This window comes from Eriocheir sinensis, chromosome 2 (genome assembly GCF_024679095.1).
Source record: "Eriocheir sinensis breed Jianghai 21 chromosome 2, ASM2467909v1, whole genome shotgun sequence".
Classification (NCBI taxonomy): Eukaryota; Metazoa; Arthropoda; class Malacostraca; order Decapoda; family Varunidae; genus Eriocheir; species Eriocheir sinensis.
In genome coordinates, this window is record NC_066510.1 from 26,548,207 (window position 1) to 26,570,459 (window position 22,253).

The following is a 22,253-nucleotide window of genomic DNA, read 5'->3' on the forward strand; positions in this document are numbered from 1 at the left end:
GTATGTCACGCAGTGGTCTTGTAGGTAATGAAAATGAGTCCCCCTCGCATCATCAGTATAGAAGTGGGGAAAGGGGCCTACAGTCTTCTTTATTCGTGTGCAACTTGCTGTTTCATATTAAGAGCTGAGTTGGTACGAACTTGCACGACTTGGCACATGTTCGCACCTGTCGCCTACCAAGGACATGCTTCAAATTAAACTACCTTGACGATTAAAACCACTAAACATGATTCGCTTCCCTGACAACTTGATTACTTTCTCTGATTTTCTTTTGTGTTTATCAAGTATGGAAAATACCCACACAGAAAATTGACTCACCTCTTTATGTATCCCAACGTTCCTAACACCTTTTTCTCTTTTAAACCTCAGTGCTTTTAAACAGTTTAGAGTTTTAAAAATACGCTATCTCGGTTGTTTTATGTTTTTCTTCCCTTCCACACTGTATTCTTTTTTCTTTCTCAACCAGGAAATAAGTTTTTTTTTTTTTTTAGTGATCGTTTATAATAACTTCCTGGTCCAGAGATTATTCTAGACCGTCAAAGATTTCTCCTGCTCGCTTTTTCCATGGTTATCTCGAAGACACTATTCATGCACTTCCTTGTTTCCTAGTATGTGTTAAGGCAGGCCAAGAAAGGTTGATGGTCTAATTTCTTAACGAACACTCTTCCTTCAACATGTCGTACTTGAGCCAATTTTCCGGCCTGGCAATACAAGTCGTTCATTCAACTCGCCCCTCGCTCCTTCACTCACTCCCTCCCATGCGCAGGACGCCCAGACCAACACTTCCCTGGAGGCGCCGCTCTCTACTACACCATGCGGCCCTTCCAGGCGAGGAGCTGCGGCGCGCTGTTGCCGGCTGTCCAAAAGCCATCCATCATTCCAGTAATTTTTCCAGTATCCTCTCTCGTGTATCCCTCTGACGGTGAATCTTTAGCGTTTTTATAAAGGGGATAATACATGGTTTTATGGATGAAATGTTCTGGTTCCTAGAGAGTCCGTAATTGTTGAGGATTTTCTCATTGGCCGGTAGAAGGTCTGTATTGACATAACTGTTTCGTTTGTCCTACAAGGCACAGCGAACCCCCGTTTTCTATACACACACGCGCGGCACATTTACATGTGAGGGCTGGCTGCTGTAACTGTACGGACTCAACACAAGGGGGGAATACAGCACATTAAACGGCTTCCTCACTCCCTATGCAGAAGCTCATAACCACAACATCCTCCTCCCCCCCCCCCCACACGCACACACAGACACGTCTCCCTCCTCTTCCTTCTACAGCGTTCCTTCACCTCTCAGGGGGGGAGGGGGGGAGGGGGGGGGGGTTACGGGTGGCGGGGTTCCTGTCGCGAGCACTTCAGACTAACGGTGTGACTCGACAGAATCTTTCGTGCTTGATGCTTTCACTGGCACGGATAACGAGGGCGGAAGTAAAGAGAAAGACGGAGGGGGGGGGAGGGGAGAGGGGGGAAGAGGGAAGGAAAATAGATCGTGGGAGGGGAGAGGAGGGAAGGAAGATAGGGAAAAGAGAAAATGGGAGTGAGAAAGTTTGGGGAAAAGTGTGTGTGTGTGTGTGTGTGTGTGTGTGTGTGTGTGTGTGTGTAATGGATAGGACAGGAATATACATTGTTATATATTCCCTGGTTCATCCCCCCCCCCACACACACATACACACCCACACACACACATACAAACACACGCACACACGCTTGGTGCTAACGAAGGCAATTTACTCTGAAACGCCCTTTTGCTCCTTTGACGGTCCTCCTCTTCCACGTACTCCATCCGGATCAAACCCTCCATTGATCTCCTTCATCAAAATCCACAGAGACGAGCCCTTAACCTATTCCGAACCCTTTTTACATGAGTGGCAATCCGTTATCATCCTCTCAAAGCATTCTCTTCCTCCTTTCTCTCTCTCCCGTTTAATTCTTTTCTCCTTTCTTTCTCATTCTTTCCACCGATTTTTTTTTCTTTCCATACGACTGACATGCGTCCCTTACACCGACCCTGAACCCCTTTATATAATTGGCAGTCCCTTATTTTTCTTTCCCCTCTAATTCTCTTTGCGTGATACCCTCGGTCTTCCTCCTCCCCGCTTCCCTCCTCCTCTCCCTCCTGGGGCATCTTTTGGCTGGGAGGTGGAAGGATATTAAACAAACATGTGATCTCGTTACCACAAGCCTCTCCTCCTCCTCCTCCTTCTCCTCGCCTCTAACAATAACACCCCGACGCTCAGCTTACGAGGAAGGGAAAAAAAATAGATGATCAAATTCAAGTCCGCCAGGGAACACGGGATAAACACCTGAGCGTACTAGGGAGAGGCAATCTGGTGTGTTTTCTCAAGCTACAGTATTTGAGGTGATAAAATTAGGTCCGTTACTGTATGTTGTTTTTAGAAGCATAACTTCCATTCCATTCCAGCAGCCTTTTCTCTCATTTTTATTTCCTTTTAACGAACAAAATGTAAAGTTTTTAATCGGCTTATGTTCTTCAAAAGTTGAGGTGATAACTTTTATTTCAAGAAGCATAATTTTCGTTTTTCGTGCAGAAGCAATTTTCTCACTTTTATTTCCTGTCTTCAACGAAACGGAAAGGTTTTAATCGACTCGTGTTCTACTTACCTGGCGAACTTTGATTAGTTTATATGTCAGCACCCGACCCCCCCCCACCCCCACCCCACCCCACCCTTGGCACCTGCACGTTGGTGATTGGCAGGCACCTCAAGCACAACAAACACACGCAGCCACCACCCACTGACTCACACACCCTCCCAAGCACCCCCTTACGAGTATATTCCGTATTAATCTCCCCCTTTCCTTGTACCTCTTCAAATTCATGACAGACACACACTCTCCTGCACCTCCTAATCCAAACTTCATGACATACTCTCAAGCACTCCCACATCAGTCACCCCTCCTTGTAACGTCTCGAAATATGTCTCTTATACCTCTTACCAGTTGTCTCTTGTTGTTTGACTCCATATTACAACTCTCCCTGGTGCACTCCCACATCAGTCACCCCTCCTTGTAACGTCTCAAAATACTATCTGTCTCTCTCGTATGCCTCCTACCAGCTATCTCTTGTTGTTTGGCTCCATATTACAACTCTCCCTCATGCACTCCCACATCAGTCACCCCTCCTTGTAACGTCTCAAAATACTATCTGTCTCTCTCTTATGCCTCCTACCAGCTATCTCTTGTTGTTTGGCTCCATATTACAACTCCGCCACCCTCATTCAGCCATTCCCTTAGTCATCCCCATTATGTTCCCTTTATGCCACCAAAATATCAGCCCTTCCTATCATATACCCATTTAAACCCTCCTTAAACTTCTAAGTCAGTCAAACCTCCCACCATGTTCCCCTTTCCCTGCAATTAGACATCCCTTACCATGCACCCCCTTAAAGACCTCAATAGTTACCCACCTTCTGCCCTTTAAAACGTGCAATTAGGTTATCCCTCAGAACAATGTGCCCCTTCGTACAATCAGTTACCATCAACATATATTCCCTTACACCCCTTGAGTCACCTTCTTCCCGTTATGTCCCCCCTTTAACTCCCCTAACCTAACCTAGCCTAACCTAGCCTAACCAAACCTAACCAAACCTAGCCTAACCAAACCTATCCTAACCTAGCCTAGCCTAACCTAACCAAACCTATCTTAACCTAACCTAACCTAACCAAACCTAGCCTAACCAAACCTAGCCTAACCTAGCCTAACCTAACCTAACCAAACCTAACCTAACCTAACCTAACCTAACCTAACCAAACCTAACCAAACCTAACCTAACCTAACCAAACCTAACCTAACCTAACCTAACCTAACCAAACCTAAACTAACCTAAACTAACCTAACCTAAACTAACCTAACCTAACCAAACCTAACCTAACCGAACCTAAACTAACCTAAACTAACCTAACCTAACCAAACCTAACCAAACCTAACCTAACCTAACCTAACCAAACCTAAACTAACCTAAACTAACCTAACCTAACCTAGCCAAGCCTAGCCTACCCTAGCCTAACCAAACCTAACCTAACCGAACCAAACCCCCCTTTAACTTCTCTTAGACCCCCCCCAGATGTCCACTTCACCTAACCCCCCTTTAACTTCCCTATGCCCCCCCCCCCTGATGTCCACCTCATGCCCCTACCTGTGATGCCCTCTCCTGTATTCTCCCCGCCCCTTCCACTCAGCCATTCCTCGGTCGTCTACCCCAAGCCATTCCTCGAGTCATCCCCACAGTGACCCCTTTGGCTGGTCCTCCACACACACCTCCACCAACCAAGACATCAATTTTCCACCGCCATTAGCGACTCATTACTTTTTCTGGCACTTAGTTGGGCTAGCCTCCTCCTCCTCCTCCTCCTTCACGCCTATCCCTGCCCCGTGTCACTCGTCACCAACACCTCCCACGAGCTTCTCATCCATCACAGCCAGCACCATCACCACCACCACCCACCATTCTGTCACCCACCACCACCTCTACCACCACCACCACAGCCACCACCCACCATTCTGTCACCCACCACCACCTCTACCACCACCACAGCCACCACCGTCGTCGCCATCTGGATACATTTTCAGGTCAAGAGAATAAATGCGAGACAAATCAGGTCGGTATTTTCGGGGTCATGTGTCCAACATCTGGCGCCCATAATGCTAATGAGCCACGAAACACCTGCGACACACACACACACACACACACACACACACACACACACACACACGCGGGGCATCTCTCCTAATCTCCATGTCGCAAAATTTACCTACGAGTCACACGAGGAATCTGAAAAAAAAAAATGGCACATACGTCTTGCGCTTCGTGTCTGGCATTGTTGCAGTTCTTTGGTCCTTGCACATGGCGCCCGGCGGGATTGATTACCTCACTCAGGGCGCGGAGAGGACGGGACACCAGGTACACGTGGGGCATTCATAAGACAGGTGAGACTCAATTACTAACATATGCGCGGAAAGCAGGTGAAGTCAGGCGGAATTAATAGCGACACGGAGTAATGGCGAGGGAAGAAGAAGGGGAAGGTTGTGGCAAAGAGGGAGGGGGGAGGTTGAGGAGAGAGATGAAGAGTGGGGAAGAGTCAAGCTTCATGCTCCTATCTTTCTCACCTCCCCCTTCGTTTCCCCCTCTTCTACAGGGTGGCCCAGTACCCATCCCCCCTCTCCCCCAGCCAAGTGTGTGCGGGCAATGAGGGGAGGAAACTTACCCCCTTACCCCCCTGCGCACACCTACAGGAGCCTCTCTTAGTGTTTTCAGTGTGCCAAGAGTAGCCTCGTCATCGCCAGTGTTATGCTGAGGCGCGGTAAGCTCGAAGTCGTGGCGGCGGCGTGAAGCAGAGGCAACGACGGAGCCTTCGCGGTGACCCAGACTATCACTCAACGCGGCTATCAGGAAAATCAGTGCATATTAAAGCTATCGTAGTTAATGCTGTGCTAGTGTGCGGGACAAGGGCTCAACGGCCTCAACCTCGTTTCTAGAAGCTGCACATTTTTCTACCGACGCCGCGTCCTCCGGCCAGCACCCTACCCACGCCTGGCCATACATTCCCGCGTGTCTGCCCCTCGAAGCCCCGACCATCCAAGCGTGTCTCTAAGAGGAGCCACAAGCATGCAGGGTGCTAAGTGGAGGTGAGTCAGCGTGCCTGGCGTGTGCCTTCCCGGTGTGGGTGATCCCGTGCCTGGCCGCAGCACACCTGGCACCCACACACGCCACCTGCAGCCCCGACAACAGCAACACACGAGTGGGAAATAAATATCAAGACCCGCGTCACTACACCAACACTCGCTCAGGCCCAGGCAAACACTGTCCCTCCCTCCCTCCCTCCCTGTCCTGCGTCTCCTTCCCTCTAGGTCCCCATGAACGTTAGTCTCCCCAAAATAAAACTGTATGAGTATTCCTTTAACCCGGTAGCAGCGACGGGCCAAATTTGTGGCTTTACCGTGCACAAGCGATGGGCCAAATTTCTGCCATGATATAAACCTCCCAAAATTGATGATGCATAAACTGATCACACATGCGTTGATATATATTATGAAATGGTTTGCGTGAGTGATGTTTCTTTCTCATTATTTTACTTAGAGGGGCCTTTAACCTAACCTAACCTAACCTAACCTAAGAAATATGACCCCCGCAGCTACCGGGTTAAACATAATAATACAAGAAAATATATCACGTATAATTTAAGTATAATGAGGAGTAAAATACAAATAGTTATAACAGAAATAAAGCTTGTGTATCAACCTACGCCGGTGCCGGTGTGAAAGAGTGCCTGCAGCGCCGTTGGGAAGGCTGCAGCATATATTTGCAGTGGAGGGCGAAGCGTGAGTTGACACAGGTGAGGAAAGGAAGCTAAATCGTGAAGTGTTGACAAGCGAAACCCGAAACGCTTGTGGAAGGGAAAAGCAATAATGCAGGTGGAGGGGGTGGGGGTAGTAAGTCTCTCTCTCTCTCTCTCTCTCTCTCTCTCTCTTTCATAGACTCCAATGACATGCACAAGAGAGCACTACAAACATCCAACGAATTTATTCACTCAAGAATAATAAATAATAAAAAAAAACTCAATCAACCTTCCTCTTTTGACAAGTCGTATTTTATTATTACAGCCAGAAAGTTACGATCATTTTCTTTATCACTTGGTTCGCCTCAGATTATACCGAAAAAAATACTATACACCTAACATCTTTGTCTCGTTCTTCTTCCCGAGGCTCCATCCCTCCGCTGTAGATTTCCCAAGCCAATCATTACCGTTCTCATTACTTCTCCTGCACCGTTTCCCGCGCTCACTACTTCTGCTGCACCGTACCATCCTTCTCCACAGCCCCCTTAGGTCGGTATTGTATAAGACAGTTTCGCTTCTCACATCACCTATTTCTAAAGGTCAACGAGGGGGTCAGTCGGGTTCTAATGAGTGTTTCTTCAGGTTCAGGGTACAGAAGAAGGGTCAAACTACCACCAGGGTCATAAGACTACTCCTGGAAATGCCCTAGACTCTTACGAAAGCCTTGTCAAATATGTGTTCGTGTATGATGAAATGCAGCTATTTCTAAAGGTCAAAGAGGGGGTCAGTCGGGTTCTAATGAGTGTTTCTTCAGGTTCAGGGTACAGAAGAAGGGTCAAACTACCACCAGGGTCATAAGACTACTCCTGGAAATGCCCTAAACTCTTACGAAAGCCTTGTCAAATATGTTCTTTTAGGTTCAGGGTACAGAAGAAGGGTCAAACTACCACCAGGGTCATAAGACTACTCCTGGAAATGCCCTAAACTCTTACGAAAGCCTTGTCAAATATGTGTTCTTGTATGATGAAGTGCAGCTATTTCTAAAGGTCAAAGAGGGGGTCAGTCGGGTTCTAATGAGTGTTTCTTCAGGTTCAGGGTACAGAAGAAGGGTCAAACTACCAACAGGGTCATAAGACTACTCCTGGAAATGCCCTAAACTCTTACGAAAACCTTGTCAAATATGTGTTCTTGTATGATGAAGTGCAGCTATTTCTAAAGGTCAAAGAGGGGGTCAGTCGGGTTCTAATGAGTGTTTCTTCAGGTTCAGGGTACAGAAGAAGGGTCAAACTACCACCAGGGTCATAAGACTACTCCTGGAAATGCCCTAAGCCCTTACGAAAGCCTTGTCAAATATGTGTTCTCGGGTGATGAAGTGTCTTAGAATACAACCCAGTTCCGTGCTTCACCCAAAGGCTAAAAACGAAGCTGGCCACCAAGACAGGACTGAAGCGTGGACAACTAACCGACTACTATACTCTGCTAGCACATGGCAAAAAATGGAAGCGTTCGAAGCTAGGAAAAGGAACGAGGGTTTATTTATAAGGTTAACCATCTCGGGGACGACAAAGTGGCAGGATATATCAGGGGAGATTCGCTTCACTCGCCGCCTCCAACTCCGACGGTCTTTTTTTTATTTCTTTATTTTTTATCTAATTTTTTTTATAGCCAAAGAAACAGCTCAAGGGCAACATAAAAAACGTGTTAAAAAAAAAGCCCGCTAATCTGACTGAACAAGCCTCCACGCAGCTACCCTTCCCATTCTAAGCCCTTCTAATGATCGATCACCTTCCCCCAACCATGAGTTACGTGGGCGCCCCCTAGGTTTCTGTCCAATCTCAATCCACTTCCTCACATTCCCTTGGTGTTTTTCCATTCTTTGATTCGCGGCGTGATAGTGCTTCCATTCAATACACTGGAAATCTTCAAAGGCCAGGATCCAATATATGATAAAAAAAAAGAGTGTATTTTACGTAGCTCTTTTATGTTGCGCTTATATTCCTTCAGTGCGTTCGTAACTCCATGGCGAGGTCGAGTTTTCCAGTGAAGTGGCAGCAGGGACGTGATCTCTTTTCTTGAACGCAGCGTAACAGGCCAGCGACGAGCACCACTTGAATACCGGCAATGCACTCGACGGAGGAAAAGAGGATCACTTATATAAACAAATACAAATACAAACTGAACCACAACAAAGCGCAAGTCCAACCAGACTGATATAAAGTGAATAACGAGCGAGACAGTTGTGCCCTGGTACATGACGGTCTGTTAGAGGGAGATGAGTGGCCGCTGGAGTGACCATTACCGGAATAATAAAACCATCGGGAACACAGGCGGCCATCACAGCGCCGGGCATACAAGAGCCAGCATCATGTTGGCCGATCATAAACAAGGGAACAACAACAGCTTGCATCGGCCTCCCACGCCTCACATGGCCGCCATCTCTGTATTTTGTCCTTGTCAGGTCCTCAAAGCACAGCCGTTGAGAGAGCTTCACTAATTTATTTGACATCAAGAAAGTGGTTTTCATCAAAGGCGGGACTACATTAAAAGGCAGTGGGACGAGGAAGGGATATGGTGTGAAAAGACAGTAGCACAAACTCAAGATTTATGCCAGGCTGGAGGTTAAAATAAGTCTATGATCTTAAACTGTTCGCGTTGCTCTGGGTTTCCGAGGATCTTCTCTTCTCTCGTAGCACTAAGAAGGTCAATATCAGTAAGGCATTTCCGTCATAATTAAGATACGTATACTAAATGGCTCTTGGCGGCAACAACTAAACACAGCCCTTTGTTAATGATGGGCGGCACACCGACACTCTTCACTTCCTTAGCAGCGAGAGTCTGGGGAGAGTTCAAAGGGACAATGGTGAACTTTGCTACTAAGAGTCGTATTAAAAGACATATCGCAGCCCAAGAACACATATTTGACAAGGCTTTCGTAGGAGTTGTGGGCATTTCCAGGGGCACTTTTATGACCCTGGTGGTAGTGTGACCCTTCCTTTGTACCATGAACCTGAAAAAACACTCATTAGAACCCGACTGACCCTCTCTATGACCTTTAGAAATAGCTGATGTGAGAAGCGAGCGTGTCTTATAATACCAACCTAAATGTCAGGCTGCTCAGGAGAGGGAAGGGAAGGCAGCCATCCCCTTTCAGGTAAGTTGTGAGGTCACTGGAGTGAGATAATGCAGAAGGTGGTGGTTACTGGAGGGGAGGAACATGAGGAGGAGGAAGAGGAAGAAAACAAAAAGGAAGAGGAAAAGGGTGATAACAAGATGGAAGAGGAAGGGAAAGAGAAAGAGGAGAAGGAAGAGGAGATAAAGGAGGAGGATTTAGATGAAGAGAAATAGGAGATGGAGAAGGAGGCTGTGGTTGAAGAGCAGGAGGAGAAGAAGGATGAGGATGAGGAGGAAGAGGAGGAAGAAAACAAAAAGGAAGAGGAAAAGGGAGATAACAAGATGGAAGAGGAAGGGAAAGAGAAAGAGGGGAAGGAAGGAGGATTTGGATGAAGAGAAATAGGAGATGGAGAAGGAGGCTGTGGTTGAAGAGCAGGAGGAGAACGAGGATGAGGATGAGAGGAGGAAAAGGGAGATAAGATGGAAGAGGAAGGGAAAGAGAAAGAGGGGAAGGAAGGAGGATTTGGATGAAGAGAAACAGAAGATGGAGAAGGAGGCTGTGGCTGAAGAGTAGGAGAGAACTAGGAGAGTTTGGAAAGCGGAGAAGCAGTAAAAGGCCGCTGAGATGCTGTCACGGAGAGGGAGAGATGGACAAACAGAAGGAACGAGGTGGGTGCGAGAGTTGACAGAGGGACGAAGAAAGAAAAGGCTGGTTTAAGAAAGAGCCCATTGCTACAAAAAGAGAGGGAGGAGGAGAAACGCATTACGAACAAGGAAGCAAGATGTTACCAAAACGACAAGGGAATAAAAGGACTCATGAAGACAGGTGGAGTAAGGGACTGTGATGCTTTAATAACAGACGGCATCAAAAACGCCCGTAATACCATATGCACCTATGCGCCGTGAACCAAAGCATGAAAGCACCAACTATAGATTCGTCCTGGCGTGGCTATTCACCTGACATCACAAGCCTCGACGTGGACACCATAGCGGAGGAAATCAATACTGCACGGTAATCTGTTTTTCAGTACCGAGGAGGCGCAGAAAGAAAGTCGAGCAGCGTTCAGCGTTTACAGCCGGAGAATGTCTAAACACGATGGCTGCAAAGTTGCCTCGTTCGCTCAAAGTGGGACAACTGCGTCCTTAATCTGAACAATAAAGAGCCGGCGCCTGCTGCCTCATGGGAAACACGGCACCGGCTTCGTTAGAATACACCTGTTGGTGAGTTGGGGACATTTGTAAGAGTTCTGAAGGACACCTCTCTCTCTCTCTCTCTCTCTCTCCTCTTCTCTTCTCTCTTCTTTTTTCTTTCCTTCTCTTTTTTTCCTTTTTTTCTTTCTCTTTTCTTGTCATTTTCTTTCCTTGTCTGCACTCCTATTCTCTCTCTCTCTCTCTCTCTCTCTCTCTCTCTCTCTCTCTCTCTCTCTCTCTCTCTCTCTCTCTCTCTCTCTCTCTCTCTCTCTCTCTCTCTCTCTCTCTCTCTCTCTCTCTCTCTCTCTCTCTCTCTCTCTCTCATCTTGTATTATTTGATCTAATTTAGTTATCCTCTCAGTTTTGGGGATCTCAAGCATCCTTCTTCCCCTCTCACCTCTCCCTTCATCCACTGGTCTGACCTCCCCCACGCCCACCGCCATCTCCAGCAAGATCCTTCCTCCTACCCAGATCCTCGTCGTCCTTTCCCGCTTTTCTTAATTTCCTATGGCTCTTTCCTGCTCCGTCTAACTTCTACATTCCCTCGTTCCACCCTCTCTATGAAACATCGTCCCAATGACCAAACTTTCCTAATACAACTTTATTTCATAGACGTCGTATTTTCTCTTCTGTGAACTCCTGCACACGCCCCTTTTCCCCGTTGCTCCCTAATGGCATCCCTGCTCATAGACAATAACCTCGAGTATATTCTCCTCTCTTAAATAAACCACGGCGTACGAACGTTGTAATCCAAAACATGAACGGTGCGGTTGATGGTAATTGGAGGGGGCACTCGACTAACCATCTGTACGAATAAGCTGAGATAAAATACAGACAGTGGGAGAAAAAAAACAAAAAAAACATGGGGGGAACTGTGAAAAATATCAGGAAAGAGTATATATTGTCACTTTATGCCTGCTGCGGTGACGACCCTCAAGAAATTACGATATTTACAGAGAGTAGCTTTTTTTTTATTCCTTCAGGAGAAAAAACTTTTAGTGCCACTTACCACTTACCTCAGTTCACCCCCCTCCCCCCACACACACACAGGCTTCACTTTATTCTCTCCTTTACGTTCCCCTCCTCCTCCTCCTCCTCCTCCTCCTCCTCCTCCTCTTCCTCCTCCTCCTATTCTGTTGATCCCCAGCGTCGAGGTTACGCAGTAGAAACGAAAAGGTTGAGGGGGAGTTATATATTCCTTCCATTTTTTCCTTCCCTCCCCTCTCCTTCTCCCATCACCCCTCCTCTCCCTCTTCCCTCTTTCCCCTACAGTTCCGTCCGGTTAGGCAGAAGAGTATCAAACCAAAAACACTCAATCGAATTCCTCCCATTTGCCTGTTACCCCCCTAGGTCAGTCTGGTCCATGAAAAACGCCAAACTATATATCCTTTTTTTTTCATTTTCCTCTGATATATTCTTTTACTTGACCGTCTTTTCCTTCCTCGAACTATATATACATTTACGTTTGTTTGTTTTTATTTTCCTCTGATATATTCTTTTACTTGACCGTCTTTTCCTTCCCCTAACTCTATATCTATTTTAATTTGTTTGTTTTTTCCCTGATTTCTTATTTTTTTTACCATCTGCTACACCTCCTCCTCCTCCTCCTCCTCCTCCTCCTCCTCGTCCTTTCCGTGGCTTTCTGGAGCTGGAAATTATTCACTCACATCTTTCCTCTCGGTTATCAAGCTCATTAAGATAATATTACTATTCTGAAAAAGCACTCCCAGAAATACCTTATTTTTTCTCCTCTCCGTTGCTCTTTACTGGCTCTCCCTTTTTTGTCTTTTCTTGCGTTTTTAGCTTATTCCTCCGGTTTCAACTCGACAAAGCAAACCTGAATAAAGCCTCGTTAGTAAAATAATGGCTAAATGCTACACATGATTATATTTTTTATCAACTGAAGTTTTCCTGGAGGTTTAACTCATCAACTAACAATGCAACTGGCAAAGGGGTTAGAACACGTATATGCGGGCCAGGGTTCGCACTCGGCCTGGCCAGTTTAGTGGGGCAGATTATTTCAAAGTTTCATAAGAATCTTTCACTTGGTGATACAAGCACCAAAATTGGCAGAAATGACTTTCAGAATTTACATTTTCAGAAAAGTACGATATCCAGCATGAAATTCAAGATGGCTGCCATTTTCCAAGATGGTGGCCATATATATATATATATATATATATATATATACATATATAGATATATACATATATATATATATATACATATATATATATATATATATATGTATATATATATATATATGTATATATCTATATATGTATATGATGTATGTGTGCATGTAGTTACCGCAGACGAAAAAAAACTTTGGATATATATAGAATCCATTCCAATAGCATTCTTTTATAATTGATTATTGTACTTACTAAGTAGTAAACTTTTCATTATTATTATTTATTATTATTATTATTATTATTATTATTATTAATAATATTGTCATTATTATTATTATTCATTCATCACTCATTATCATTGATTATATTATATTATATTATATTATATTATGTTATATTATATTGATTATATTATATGTTGATATTTTATTATTATTATTATTATTATTATTATTATTATTATTTTATTATTATTATTATTATTATTATTATTATTATTATTATTATTATTATTATTATTATTATTATTACTATTATTATTGTTATTATTATGGTTGTTACTGTCACTGTTTTTACTATTATTTTTTTAGTATTATTTTTTATCATTACTGTTTTTTTTTATTTTATTACTTATTGGTAATACCTAATAAATAGATTAGCACTAGGAAATAGGATAAAGAATTTATTTATAGTTATTGTTCTTCATTAATTTTTATTATTGTATAAAGCTACAGCTACTAAATCAAAAAGAAAAAAAAGCTAGAAGTCCATATATGAGTTTAGACTCAATGGACAAGGCCTCTGATACTTGTATATATATTATATTATTGTAATATAAGTAAAAAGGCAAATAAAACATCAAATCAAATCAAATCAAATTTCATGACATATTGCGATACCACATCGCTAGCTTCACAGAGACATTGATACGTCATATAATTGTCATCATATCACTATAACACTTAATGATATTAAAATTCTGAATGCAGAATTCGATTCCTCGTGTCCAAAAACATATATTGTGATGCACAGATCATCTACTTCGTCAACATTTTTTTGAAAATACGATTTCAAACTAGCATGAGCGGTGGCCATCTTGAAAAATGGCGGCCATTTTGTATCCAAAGCTGGATATCGTACTTTTATGAAAAAGTAGGTTCCATTGCACAAGTGTGCCAAATTTGGTGCTTGTATCATCAAGTGAAAGATTGTTTCAGCAATCTGCCCCACTAGTTGGAACACAGCCCACGCAAGTAAGGAGAGGGGGAGAGGGTTGCATTTTGGGGGGCGGCAAATAACAATAAAACAAAAAACAATAAAATAAATCGTAGGTTTCGTAGTGCAGCTCAAGGAACTATCTCAACAAGCCACATCAAAGTAACAAGCGAAACTAAATAAAATCCAACCCCTCACGTGAAGACCTGAATCCCTCGCCCAGTTACCTCTCCTATCAGCCCCAATCGACCTTCCTCCCCCTTTGATCGCCACACAGGCCTCCAAGGCGACCTGGGACAACGTAGCGCTTGCAGCCGGCCGTGAGCAAAGGGAAGGAATGCACATCGAACACATTCTCAAAATACCAACGAGACGGAACTGACGACCACGGCGACGCGAAGGGTTCAGTTCATGTCCCGGGCTGTATGTTTTACCACTTTCTAAATTGCAGTTGTTTTCCTATTATTGCTGAACGCACGACAGCTTATAGGTATTACTGACCCTGAACTCTGCTTTCAATCCCACTCCCATTAAATGGTATATAGATTCTACCCTTTGCTATAATAATAATTCGCTAAACCCTTTTTTTGACGGTAAAGGAAGCAGTTCAAGGGCAAAATAAAATAAGACAAAAAAAGCCCTCCAATCACTGTTCCTGCATTACTACTGTTGAATTTCATCATTAGCATATACTATTTTTTGTTGACCATGATAAGATAATTAAGAGGGAGTATTATAAGCCTCTGTTAAACACACTCCTATTACCGTTTACTATCTAAGCGGCTGACTTCACGGGCGCCAGCGAACGGAAGGAAGGCGGGAGACTAAAATGTTTAAACAGCGGTGCCTTTCCGTCTATTAGGGTGCCCCGATGGTTTAGTTTCCCCTCTCTCTCTCTCTCTCTCTCTCTCTCTCTCTCTCTCTCTCTCTCTCTCTCTCTCTCTCTCTCTCTCTGTGTGTGTGTGTGTGTGTGTGTGTGGTCATAGGCTATAGTTAACCATTATTCGTGCCTGAGATCAAATCAACCCCCCCCCCCCCCCCATCACGTCGTCCCTTCTTCCCCCTCTTCCCCTCCACACATAAGCCCCCCCCCCCCCCCTCCCTACCTCCACACCTGTTCATCCCCTTACCTGGCGACACTTCAGCTTTTTCCCCTTGTCATTCCTATTTTATCAGTTTTCTTTTTTTTGGAGTTGGCCCTATTTTCAGTTTGCCACATTCGTCTTCTTAATCTAAAGTTGTTGTTTTTCTATGGCTCATTTTAGTTATTTATGGTCACTCTTTACTTTTATTTTATCAATCTCTAGTCGTCTCTCAAAATACTTTTCCATTCAATATTTTCCTTCTCTCTCTCTCTCTCTCTCTCTCTCTCTCTCTCTCTCTCTCTCTCTCTCTCTCTCTCTCTCTCTCTCTCTCTCTCTCTCTCTCTCTCTCTCTCTCTCTCTCTCTCTCTCTCTCTCTCTCTCTCTCTCTCTCTCTCTCTCTCTCTCTCTCTCTCTCTCTCTCTCTCTCTCCATCAATCTTTTCTTTCCCTCCTCAAAGTCATCATTCTCTTCCCTCGTCTCCATTCTATTCTCTTCCCCTACTTCAATTCTTTCAACCCTCCCCTCAACTTTCTCAGTCAGTGTCCTTCCCTTCATTCCTTCCATCTCTCTTGTTTTTTTTTTCCCCCTTTGACCTTCAACATTTGCTTTTCAAACCGACTTTTTCCTTTTCCTCCTCCATGGAATCTTTTTCACCACCTCCATCAAGTTGTCATCACAGTTTTATTTTTCCCCCACTGCTTCGTGTACGTACTGCGCTTTTTATTTTTTTTCGTTTCTCTCTTTATATTTCTCTTGCCCGCTCCATCCTTCATTCTTCACCAGTTACGGCTGCAGTCACTCCGCTAACGTATCTGGCCCTTCCTTTTATCCTGCAAGCTTCATTTGTTTGCCTCCATTTCGCTTCCTGTGATCCAGTTCCGTCCCCATACTTTCCTCTCTAATCCACGCCATTCCCTTCTCTGCCTCCTCCTCCTCCTATTATATCTCAGCTTCCCCTCGTCTCCATTCTCCCTTCATTAAGAATACTCAATAGACCCAATACAAATCCACTCTTCACTTTTCCTTTCTTCCTCTCTCTCTCACTCTCTCAGCCTGAAGCACACACACACACACACACACACACACACACACACACACACATTCAATAAGAGCGCCAAAGGGTCTCGTACACGCCCCTGAGCATTGCTGGTTTCAATTTCATCGTCGTACTCTGTCGCAGCGGCCCGTCACCGCCACACGGAACACTTAACTAACCCCCTGGTGTGTGTGTGTGTGTGTGTGTGTGTGTGTACAGACCCGGATGCTTATGTGTTCGAGAATGGTATGTGTTTTTGCAATCAGTAGATGCTTATGTTTCATTTCTACGTACTGCGTCTCCTACTGATATACAATTACATTATAGGGTCGCATTATTCTCTCTCTCTCTCTCTCTCTCTCTCTCTCTCTCTCTCTCTCTCTCTCTCTCTCTCTCTCTCTCTCTCTCTCTCTCTCTCTCTCTCTCTCTCTCTCTCTCTCTCTCTCTCTCTCTCACACACACAAACACACACGCTATAAGGCTTTGCTTCAGTTCTGTTTAAATATTTAAGAACACTAACTTATTTACAACCCACTGTAAGTGATGTATTGAAAAATCGCAAAATACAGTTTCTCGACATTTTGTTTCCCTGTCACGGGTGTGTGTACAATGCATAATATATATTCCACAGGAACACAATTTCATTTTGGACCCCTTAAAGCAGTGGTTCCCAACCCTTTTTGTCCCGTTCCCACTTTTCCAGTCACTTTTTCACCTGTGGACCCCTACATCTTCCTGCCATCTCGCGGGCCACTCATGACCATCATAAGGGCCAAATTTGTCAAACGGGCCGTGAGTTTGACACCCCTGGTAACGCTAACTAATATAGAGTAATTTTAGAATTTAAGCATTCAGTTTTAATGATAATGTACAGTAGTATGAATTTTATTCCGAGTTGCATGTCTCCTTATTCAAACGTAACAAATTTAGAACTAATTATAATCTCAATGGACCCCTTGAAATTCTGGTTGGGAATCACAGCCTCAAAGGTTACCAAAGGAAATGTAAAAAGCAACAGGTTACAAATATCTACATCAGTCCTTGGCTAGAATGTTCTGATGGTTATTTTGAATTTGTATCACTAAGCTTATGTAACAAGTCGCTCAATCCTGTTCAAACTAAGCACTGTGTAGGTTGTTGATGTATAACATTACATCACCAAACCCCCACGGAGAAGAGGGAAAAGACGGAGGCGGGAGGATGAGTGAGGTCGTGGGTAGAACAGGACGAAGATAGGACAGGGGAAACAGGAGAAGGACAAAGTGAAGGGTGGGAACACAGGGCAGGAGGGGCAAGTAAGTGGAGGACTTGGAGACAGAGGATGCATTTCCAGCTGAGGCGGCGAGGCAGAAAATTGAATGGGGGAGAAAGGGAAGCTGAATGTCAGAGAGGAGGAAAGAGAAGGGGTGACTCAGAGATGGTATGTGTGAAAGTGGGAGGAACAAGACTTTCAAGTGGATAGGAGAAGGAATGTTAAAGAGTGAAATAGATAAAACAAAGATGCTACTGGTGGACATTAAGATAAGATAAATTAGGAAAAGGAAAATGCATGTGGTGAAGGGAAAAATATGTCCGAAAGCAGGGAAAGGAAGTTATTGTGTTAGTAGGAAATAAAGAAAAAAACGAGGAGGTGGAAAGGAAGGGGTTATGGTAGTGATGTTGGGGGTTGGTAGTGGAAGGGTAGAAAGAGGTAGGGAGGGTTAAAGGAGGGGATGGAAAGGAAGGGGTTTTAAGTATGTTGGGGGTTGGTAGTGGAAGGGTGGAAAGAGGTAGGGAGGGTTAAGGGAAGGGTTGGAAAGGGAGGGTTTTTTAGTATGTAGGGGGTTGGTAGTGGGGCACAGGTGGAAAGGGGTAGTGGAGGGGGTCGAGGTGGGTAACTGGGTTTGTTGTGTCTGACGCGGCTGAGAGTTCTAGAAGTGTTGGGCAGGGCGCCAGGTGTGTGTGTGTGTGTGTGTGTGTGTCTCTCTCTCTCTCTCTCTCTCTCTCTCTCTCTCTCTCTCTCTCTCTCTCTCTCTCTCTCTCTCTCTCTCTCTCTCTCTCTCTCTCTCTCTCTCTCTCTCAAACATACCCCCCCCTCCACCCCCACTTATCAGACTTAGAGCGATTCCGTACCAAAAGAAAAACATATTTACGAGTCAGTGACAAGGAAATGAAAGCGTTAACGTTGTGAGCTTTAGAAAGTCTGGGCGGAGTGAAGCTAAAGACTCCGTAATCCGTGAAAAAGAGAAACACGAGTGGAACATGTAGAACGTTTTCCCGCAAAAGAGACGATAAAGAAGTGAATCGGTGCAAGTTGTATTACGCATTTGCTATTCAGTAGAGGGGAAGAATGATTTGCACTAAGATTAACTTATTTCTTTCACTTTATTTCTTTCCTTCTTTGATGATATATTTTTGCTTGGGTATAACATCCATAAAGGAGTTAAGAATGATCTGCACTGCGATTAACTTGTTTCTTTCACTTGATTTATTTCCTTCTTGGCTGATTTATTTTTGCTTGGGTATAATATCCATGGAGGGGTTGACCTTTATTTATTTATTTTTTTTTTATATTATAATCGGATGTTGGTTTTAGTGTATTCTCTCCCCACACGCAGATTATAACGATAGATAGCGGTGAAGCCGATCTTACTTTTTCGCTCAATGTACTTTTCCCTTTTAGAAGCGGAGATGCTGAAGCCATATTGTGTTCGTCCGATATAAGTGGTGTGTATACCCACTCACGCTTATAGGTATTTGTATTGTAAGCCGATATTACCTTTGACAACGTGAGTGTGTGTGTGTGTGTGTGTGTGTTTCTAGGTAAAATCCTTATACAAATGGGAATCACCTTTGTCTCCCGCTATTTGAGGTCTATATGGTCAGTTTTGAAACGGGACATATATGGCAGGAGACGCTCAGCACCCCACAAACACTCCACAAACTATTCGTGAGTGTTTGTGAAAATGCTCAGTGAAAGAAAAATCTGTGTGGCATTAAATAACTGGGGTTGATAGAAATATTACCACGACTTTTGGCTTCATATAAGTGGGGGATTTGTAGACAGTTAAGCTTCGTAAGGCACATGAGGTCAAAAATAAATCATCTAATACCTTCGCTTCGTATGTTTGGAGCTTATAAATAGAGAAATGATTAAAGGTAACTCAACAGGTAGAGGTATACATAAGATGCGTCTGTGAGGTACGTTTTAAACCGATGAATACGATATTTTTAGCCACGCATAACTAAGGTAATAACGTTTAGCAAAGAGAACCGCTGTGGCCATTAGCGACGGAAACGAAGGAAAACATCATCTTTAAAATCTCAAGTAACTCACAACCTCAATTCGGCTTGGAAGTAAAACTCGTGCTTAGTCTTTCACGAAGCGAAGTGACCCGTTCGTTATCTCTTCCCCTCCAGGGCACATAATTAAAAACCTTGTCCAACACCAATACCGTTATTCTTCCCCACGTCGCATTCTTTTCGTCAATTCTTTTAGCATTTTTTACCACTATACAAAAGGGATAAATATTTCCTGCTTTGCTTTTATAACTTGACGAAAACCAATGTAAAGGAAAATTCATATTAAATTTTACATTGCGAGGGTATCAGGACACCTCTCCTCCCGAAATTGACGTATCTTTCGGCCACTCCTCTAACTCTTTTCAGGAGCAGTAAGTAGCGGGCTTTTTTTTCACATTTGTTTCCTTTTTTTATGCCCTTGAACTGACACCCCTGCTGTAAAAAAAAAAGTATATAATCTCAAGGCATAAATACTGTAATAACCTGATAGTTCTATACATACACGACTATCATTTCCATTAACACGTGGCATACTATCCTTTAAAAGCCGAACCCAACATAACTTCACTCTTAGGCTCAAATTTCCCTGGTTTTAAATAATATTCCTCCCCACCACACTCCACTCCACTCCACTATTACGTCCGCAACAGCCCTTGTGTGCCGATAATGTTCATGGGTCGTATTTCAAAACATTTCGGCTCCCAAGTTTACATATTTGACAAGGCTTTCCTATGAGCTGAGAGCATTTCCAGGAGTAGCTTTATGACCCTGGTGGTAGTTTGACCCTTCATCAGTAGCATGGGCCTAAAGAAACACTCATTAGAACCCGATTGATCCCTGCTTTGACCTTTAAAAAGAGTTGATGTGTGAGGCGAAAGGGTGTTATTATGCCTGCCTCTATGTCAACACTCACCTCCGCCCCTTAATACGCTGTACGAATCATGTCCCCTCTCCGCCCTGCTCGTCATCTCTTCACTAATCCTCTTACTCTCTCACGATAAGCCTCCTTTACCCTTGACTTCTTCCATCACTGGGATACTCTCAACACAGTAAGCTTCAAAGTCGTTTCTCTCGAGATTTTCATATCTCTGTCAGTACATTTACTTTTTATTTTATTTATTTAATTTTTTTTTTGCCAGACGATTTAATGCATATTATATAATTATATTTTCTAAATAAAGCGGATTTGACTAGTGATCGCGATGTTTTGTTTCGTTTTTATTCTCGATTCTACGAACGTCGACTCGACCAGGAATGTTCTATCCAGGAATGTTCTATCCAGGAATGTTCTATCCAGGAATGTTCTATCCAGGAATAATGTCTACCATGGGATGTCGTCGTCATACACTCTCTCTCTAGTAATTGTGAAACATTCAAAATACATGTGAATGCCTTTCTTCTCTCTCAGCTCGCTACCTACAAGATTTTTCTCCATCTTCCTATTCTTTGCTTTCTTCTTCAGTCTGTATTTCCCGATATCGGTGAAGTGTCGTCCGCTGGGCCTTTCGGCTTATACCATTCGTGCTTTCCGGCGGGTCACCTTCATTGATTCATATTATAATAATAATAATAATCTCTCTCTCTCTCTCTCTCTCTCTCTCTCTCTCTCTCTCTCTCTCTCTCTCTCTCTCTCTCTCTCTCTCTCTCTCTCTCACGCACATACACACGCACGCCCCTATCCCTCCCATACACACATATACAGAAACCCTTCATGCTCGTTAATCCTCCTTAATAGACAGTAAGACCTCATCCGGCTCCCAATCCACGCAGTACTGAAGCATCGTCAGGCACACTCCAGCACTGAAAAGCCTTAATCCACGCTTGCCCTCACTAATGACTTGAAATGAATCTGGCTGGTTACATATGGAAGATCATGGGGAGGATTAGAGACTTGAGGAGGAGGTGGCTAATATTGGAAAGGCATGGAGGAGGAAAAGGATGGAGCAGTCTCAGTGACCATATTCGTATTCAAACTTGGCCCCTTCCATTTTTCGTTTGACTTCACTCCGTATGAGGAAATGGAGTTAAAGGAAGGGAGCGGAAGGGGCAGATATGTCCCTCCACGTCCTCAGCACCTATTCCCTTCTCCCTCACGTTTCCTAAAGCCCTCAAAGGATCTGGGTTGGTTCCTTATAAGCAATATGTTACCTTCCCCGCTGTCGTTTCTCCCCTCACACCCCTTTGCCGCCAGCCCACACTATCAGCGAAAAAACTTTGACGACTGAACTATTTCTTTTTTCTTTCTGTAACAAAGTATTTCGCTTGCACTAACATTTTGCGTTTTCTGCATGTTTTCTGCATATTTTTTTTACTATAATACTGCGACTGGATGCACATTCATTTAATAACACAGGATGAAACTACATTTGTATTTCTCGTGCTCGTCAAAGCAACGTAAAAAAAATAAAAAATAAAACCGTGTTGATATCTATAAAAGCCAGATGCGTATATCAAAAAAAATCTCCCTTTCTTTTTTTCCTTTTTACTTTGACTTCCTTGTGTATTCTCCACCTCGCCCTCTCTGTGACGCGCCGGAAATAGTGAGCAACACGTACGCAGCCGCTCTTCACTACAGGACCCACTTCAGTCCCTGCGGCGTTTAGGAACCTACCGCGTGTTCATCTTACAGACTAGGGACAACCTGATACGCCCGGGTAACAACAGCGTGTCTCCCATAAGCGTTCGCGTACCCACCGACACACTGGAGAGACGAGAGAACACAGACACCGGTGAAGAACATAAGAAAAAATGAGGAGGTGAAGCGGAGGCGAAGACGAAAGAAAAAAACTTATTAAAAAAAAACATACGGAAGGCAGCAGAGAAAAGAAAATGGATGGACTCGCAACAAACAGCATTTTTAAAAACCTTCACTTCGATACTGCGATACATGGCAATACTTGT

At 43.9% G+C, this 22,253-nt stretch overlaps 2 protein-coding genes across 5 annotated transcripts in view; one reads left to right on the forward strand and one right to left on the reverse strand.

Moving 5' to 3' along the window:
• The window catches only part of LOC127001882 (uncharacterized), a 102,880-nt gene that overhangs the window by 19,725 nt on the left and 60,902 nt on the right, over window positions 1-22,253 (reverse strand). For 2 of the 4 annotated variants that reach the window (XM_050867120.1, XM_050867087.1), the window contains exon 1: window positions 319-791. The exons of 1 other annotated variant lie outside the window; for it this stretch is intronic. The gene's annotated coding sequence lies outside the window, so the exon portion shown is untranslated. Of the gene's footprint in view, window positions 1-318; window positions 799-22,253 lie in introns of those variants that run through there. One more of the 4 variants, XM_050867110.1, reaches the window with a different exon arrangement.
• Window positions 5,613-22,253, forward strand: part of LOC127001894 (tau-tubulin kinase 1-like) — a 79,463-nt gene continuing 62,822 nt past the window's right edge. The window contains exon 1 of the mRNA XM_050867130.1: window positions 5,613-5,647. Coding sequence (XP_050723087.1) covers window positions 5,628-5,647 — 20 coding nt within the window. The 5' untranslated portion in view covers window positions 5,613-5,627. The remainder of the gene's footprint in view (window positions 5,648-22,253) is intronic.